This window comes from Anomalospiza imberbis, chromosome 14, assembly GCF_031753505.1.
Source record: "Anomalospiza imberbis isolate Cuckoo-Finch-1a 21T00152 chromosome 14, ASM3175350v1, whole genome shotgun sequence".
NCBI lineage: Eukaryota > Metazoa > Chordata > Aves > Passeriformes > Viduidae > Anomalospiza > Anomalospiza imberbis.
Window position 1 is genome coordinate 5,068,580 of NC_089694.1, and position 6,213 is coordinate 5,074,792.

Sequence of the window (6,213 nt, forward strand, 5' to 3'; positions counted from 1 at the left end):
AGGTTGGACTCGGTGGTCTGGGAGGCCTTTTCCAGCATTAATGATTCTGGGATTCTGCCACTCTATTTTGACTTTTCCCCTCATTAATCTGCTGACTTATTTGACATTTCACTTTATTGCGCTGATTCCAGTGGCATTTCCTCTCCAATGGGAATGAATATCTCCATTTTAACACAACACTTATCCTCCAAACCCCAGGGACAAAAGGGCTTTTTCTCTCTCTCTCTTTTTTTTTTTTTTTTTTTTTTTTTTTTAATTGATGGTTACAGAGAACAAAATTCAAGTTGTTTTGCAGAGATGCTGGAGGCCTCCTTTATGTACATCGATCAGATGGCATTGGAGGGAAGGAACTCCACTCCCTTTGGAGCTGCTTGACCTTTGCTAAACCTCCCTTGGCTGTCCGTCTGTCGATACTATATTGATTTGATATTATATTGATATCATAGATGTTGTATACTTTATATCACCATATTTAGGTCATATGGGATAATGCACGTTATAAAATACATTCTATAAAATACCAGAGCGGTAGAGAACAACTGTTTTTCCCTGTGCATTTTGGAAATGCATTTTGTAGAAGTACCTTTTTAAAGGGTTTTTTTTATAGATGTCTTAGAATTCAACTGTGATTTTTATGCATTTTAGCAGCGAGTGGACTCAACACTGCCTTGCAGTGATGCCGAGAGAGCTGGGTCATCCCAGCGCTCCTTTCCAGCCTGGAAAACCCCAAGAGCACCTTTTGGAATTCACCCTGGCGATGCCCAGGCGTGCGGGGTGCTGCTCCGTGTGGCCCGGAGCCTTCCCGACCCGCAGGGCAGGGAGAGGCCAAGCTTTGCCTCCATCCGCCCTGTCCAGCTCACAGCAGGAACGGCACGATCCGCGTTCCAGGAGTGTTTGGACAGCGCCTCAGGCCCAGGGGGGGATTCTGGGGGATGCTGCTGGGGCCGGGAGCTGAGCTCCGTGATCCCTGCGGGTCCCTGCCAGCTGGGCAGAGTCAGTGACTCTGTGTCATTTGCCCTTCGTTTGGTACAACCGGGAGCTGGGTTTGGGTACACGGTGAGGCCGGTGGCAGCTTGGAGCCGGCTGGAAGGCCGGGGGTGCCGGGTGCCCTCTGACGGGACTTCTGGGTGTCCTTGTTTCGGGGTGAATAAAAGCGTCTTTGTGCCGAGCCTCGGCCGAACAGCTGAGGAGCCGCAGCCCGTCCCGTGACGCAGGTGCGGGCGGTGCTGGCAGCGCTCCCGGCCCGCGCCTTCCTCCCGCTCTGCCCGGGACGAGCCCTTCCCTCCGCCGGCCGTGGCCGGACCGGGGCTGACGCAGGACCTGCCCTCCTCCATCAATATTTGCTCTGGTGCCAGCAGGGAAGGCTCGCAGCGCTCCCGCAGGAGCTGCAGCCTCACGCGTCCCCGCAGACGGTGCCGGAGCCCCGCGGAGCATGAGGGACAGGCTGGCAGAGCTGCAGCAGCGAGTGGCGGCCGAGGGAGACCCGCACGACGACTCCCTGCGCTTCGACAACCCCGCGTTCGTCGGGGACGACGCCAGCCCCGTGGGCCGGGCGCTGCGGGAGGCGGCCGAGCTGTGGCGGGCGCTGGAGCGGCTGGAGCAGCTCTCGGAGAGCATCGACAGGACGCAGCAGTCGGTGCTGTGCTGCACCTCGGAGGAGAGCATCGCCCGCGAGAAGAGCGGCCTCGGCGCGGCCCGGGCCGCCTTCGCCCGCCAGGCCGCGGCCCTGCAGCCCCGGCTGGGAGCGCTGCCGGCGGCCCCGGTCGGGGGCTCGGGGCGAGCGGGGCCCCGCGTCCGCCAGACCCAGCTGTGGCTGCTGCTGCGCCGCTACGGCGCCGTCCTCGCCCGCCACTACGCCCGGGAGAGCCGCTACCGGCACCGGCTGAAGGAGCAGATCCAGAGGCAGGCGGAGCTGGCGGGCATCAACCTGGGCGCCCAGGACGTGGATCTGCTGGCCGAGAGCCCCCAGGGGCCTCGCATCGTCGGCCGCGACCTGGAGGAGCTCAAGGCCAAGCATCACCTGGGCCTGGCGCAGGCTCGGCAGCGGCAGCTGCTGGAGCTGGAGGCGCAGATGCTGGAGCTGCGCGGGCTGTTCGTGCAGCTGGAGGGGCTGCTGGCCCAGCAGCACGGCGCTGCCGACAGCGTGGAGCAGCACGTCCTGCGCACCCTCGACTACGCGGCCCAGACGGGCGGCGGGGTGAAGAGAGCCCGCAAATACCAGCGGCCGTCGCGGCTCTCGGCCCTGCTGACGGCGGCTCTCGGCCTCTGCTCCTGCTGCCCCTGCCTGCCCTGCCCCGGCCGCGGCCTGCGCTGAGCCGGGGCTGCGGGGCCATTGCAGCAGCGCTCGGGGATTCACCCCGCGCCGGGCGAGAAACGGCGTCTGCTGGGAGGGAGGATGTCCTGTGCTCCTGGAACAGCGGGGCAGGAGACGAGGACACCTTGTATGATGGTGTGAGGACCATGAGTGCCTTGTAAAATGGTGTGAGGGTCAGAGACCATGCACGACTTGCTCAGGGATAGAGGGTCCATGCGCACCTCACATGGCAGCATGGGGATCGCACACACCTTCCCTGATGGCACAGGGACCATGCACACCATTCCTGCTGGCACAGGGACCATGCACACCATTCCTGATGGCACAGGGACCATGCCACACCTTCCCTGATGGCACAGGGACCATGCACACCATTCCTGCTGGCGCAGGGACCATGCACACCATTCCTGCTGGCACAGGGACCATGCCACACCATTCCTGATGGCACAGGGACCATGCACACCATTCCTGATGGCACAGGGACCATGCCACACCATTCCTGCTGGCACAAGGACCATGCCACACCTTCCCTGATGGCACAGGGACCATGCCACACCTTCCCTGATGGCACAGGGACCATGCCACACCTTCCCTGATGGCACAGGGACCATGCACACCATTCCTGATGGCACAGGGACCATGCACACCTTGCATGGCAGCACAGGGACCATGCAACACCTTCCCTGATGGCACAGGGACCATGCAACACCTTCCCTGATGGCACAGGGACCATGCACACCTTGCATGGCAGCACAGGGACTGGCTGCACCTTGCACAGTGATGGAATAACCACACCTCACCTGGAAGCATGAGGACCAGGAACCTCTTGCATGATGGCACAAGGACTGCCAGCACCTTTTCTGATGGCACAGGGACCCTGCACACTTTGTGTGGAGCACGGGGACCAGGCACACCTTGTGCATTTATGTAAGGACAACACGCACACCTTATATAATAATGAAAAGATCATGCACACCTTGCTTGATGGCACAGGGACCTTGCACATCTTGATGGCATCATGGGGACCATGCGCCGCCATTGCAGCACCCAGCCAAGAAAAGCACTTCTAACACTCCAAAACCCGACTTCAGAACTGTCACATTCCTTGGTTTCAAGCAGAGAGGGCAAAAAGCCTGTTGAAGTTTTTGGCAGGTCTGTGGTTACATGTGAGGGGACCCAATGGCTTGGTTCCACCATGGAGAAGCATGAAGGTTCCTCCACCACACCTCAATCCTGATTCACCCCACTTCCTCCAACTTCTGCTCCCTTGGGGTTATTTGGTGCATTCATGTTGCATTTTGGTCGTTGCTGGTTTGTCAGGCAGTGGGTCAGCTTTGGGCTGAGTGTTCCTCATGGCTCATCCCATGCTCTGACACCAGGAGAGGATTTGCACAATTGTTTTGGGAATCTGCAGGCTTTTACTTCAACCTGCACTTTGCCAAACCATCCAATATCCTCCATGTGCTGGAAATGCTGGAAACTTAGAGTGGCCCTTTTTTCTGGTTCCCATATCACCACCTGAATTTCCCTAAACCTCACAAATTAAAGCCTGAGGCCTGGTTAAGTTTTTTGGGACCCTTTGTGGAAGGCCTCTCTGTGTCCTGGCAGTTCCTGGCAACTCATCCCAGTGCTCTTATCAACCCTTATATTTATTTTCATCTTCTAGCTGAGCTTTAATAAAACAATTTCTCAATAACCTCTTGAGTGTGGAGAGTTATTTCTTTGCAGCTGGGAGCCCAAAGCTAAGGAATAGCAGAAATTGAATGACTTCTCAGTGTGTTGATTGAGTTAAATTCATAGGAATGTAGAAAATTTAATTTTCAGGCTGATAAATTCATATTTTCTGTTGACCTGGAAGATCCCCACATCAGGAATGTCCATCCCTGTGAGAGCTCTGGGAGCCAAGTTGAGTGGTCTCTGCTCCTGCCCTCTTCTTCCTTCTTAATTTTCCATTTGTGAGGTCTAAATGAATATTTCTTTTTCATTCAAATTTTGGTGAATGGAAGTTCACCTTTATTTAATTTTCAGTAAAAGAAAAAAACAAAACAAACCCACAACTTCCAGACCATTAGAAACACCCTTGCCACCCACATCCAACCCCACATTTACTGTGTGGCTGCAAGAGCAACCTCCTGGGAAGCACTGAAGTTATTTACAGCCTCCCAGGATACAAAGAGAAGGGAAATAAACCTGCTGAGGTTGGGAGGTGGCAAATCTAAGCTCAATAAAACATATTTAACCTCCTTTCATGCCCCACTGTCACAGCTCTGTGCAAACAACCTCCCTGGAGCCCTCTCGGGTGGCTGGGCAGCGTCTGGCCCGACTGGTTTTGCTGCTCAGGAGATCATTATCCATAAAACAGGGGAAAAGCTGGGTCACCAGCAGTGCCTTCAGCCAGGACATGTTCCCGGAGCATTCCATGGAGCAACAACTCCCCTGGAGCCTGGCACAGAGGGGATGGTCCTGTGCTCGTGGGGCTTCAGCAGCCACAAGATCTCCTGAGTGTGGGATCAGCAGGAGAATAACCCTGATTGTGTTCAGGGATCCATGAGGAGTTAAAGGAGGAGGAAAAGAGGAGAAACTTCATACCTCAGAGTGGATCTTCCCACAAGTGGCTTCAGTGGTTAGTGAGATTTTATGTATTTTTGAATTTATTTTTTTTCTGCTGCCTGGTGGCCTTTCTTTAAATACTGGCCTCAGACAGGATCTAACTATTGAAGAGCAAAATAATTAATGATATTGTAATGTGGGCATGAACACCCAATAGGATGGGGAAGATTCCTTTATCTTCTGACTCTGGCACTCAGCTGGAACACATTTGAGAATATTCCTGGAGATGGTGACACCAAGGTGCAGAACCTGCTGTAACAATTCCAAGAATGTACACGAGAGAACTGTTTTAATTATGTCAAAATGAGCACCAGAAATGTAAGAAGTTCACATGTAAAGGGAGAAATAAGAGAAAGCCAAAGTTAAAAATTCAAGCCCCTCAGCTCTGCTCTGTGCTCACACACATGGAAGGCACCAAAAGGGGAATTTTTGGTAAAATGTGTTGAAAGGAGCTCGTGAAAAGCCCAAAGTCTTTGTAACAGTGCTGGCAACACCTGCAAAGTCTTTCTGTTGAAAAGTGTCACTGAAAAGAAGTTTTGTTTTTTAAGAGCACAAAATCTTTTGCTGCATTTTGACAAGTAAATAATTCCAGGGCAAATTAATCATCCTGCAGAACTGGTTTTTAAGGTGAGGTGGGTTATCACAGCTCAAGAGTTCCTGCTCAGGGACCCTGGGGGGTTGTGAATTCCAGCTCAAACACTGAGCTCTGGTCCCTTCCATGCTGTTGATCTTTGATGTCACAACAAAACCCCATAAACAGAATAATTTCTTGTAAATGCAGGCTTTTAAAAGCCTCCTGAATGCTGAAAAGGAACTCAGTTCCCTGAATTCTCTTGCATTTGAAGCATCTCTTTGGCCAAACCTCTGGGCATCCACATTTATCAGCAAAAGGGGGGCAGGAAGTTGAACCATGATTTCATTTTGTTGTTCTCCAGTTCCCCAGCACAAGAGGAAGGATAAATTCTTCATTCAAAATATCTAAATATTTTAGTTCAATAGGAGATATTGAATGGATTATGTTTGCATTTTCTTCATTGAAAACCATTGCTCAATATTTCCAGAAATTTTCCAAAAAGGGGGTTTTTTAGTTCTCAAATCACACTTGGTAATTTTATTCTGAATATACTTAGGGTCAAATAAGAAATTCATTCTGCTGTGGGGGCTACCAAGTGATTGCCTTGCTTCAAAACACTTTTTACATTTCCCTCCCCAACCCAGGAATGTGTCAGCAGTTTAAATTGACTTGATTTGTTTTCTCCCCAGTTTTTCCTGTGTTTTGCAGTGAATCA

General features: G+C 52.6%; 1 protein-coding gene across 1 annotated transcript; it reads left to right on the top strand.

The window, feature by feature from the left end:
* The first annotated feature begins 1,108 nt into the window (after window positions 1-1,108).
* LOC137482233 (syntaxin-1B-like) lies at window positions 1,109-2,797 on the top strand. Its single transcript, XM_068204487.1, has one exon. It carries the CDS (start codon window positions 1,433-1,435, stop codon window positions 2,312-2,314), a length of 882 nt encoding a protein of 293 aa, XP_068060588.1. The 5' UTR covers window positions 1,109-1,432; the 3' UTR covers window positions 2,315-2,797.
* The last annotated feature ends 3,416 nt before the right edge of the window (window positions 2,798-6,213 follow it).

Excerpts from the sequence above, each read along its gene's own strand:
- LOC137482233 (XM_068204487.1), top strand. The coding sequence starts at position 1,433 with ATGAGGGACAGGCTGGCAGAGCTGCAGCAGCGAGTGGCGGCCGAGGGA.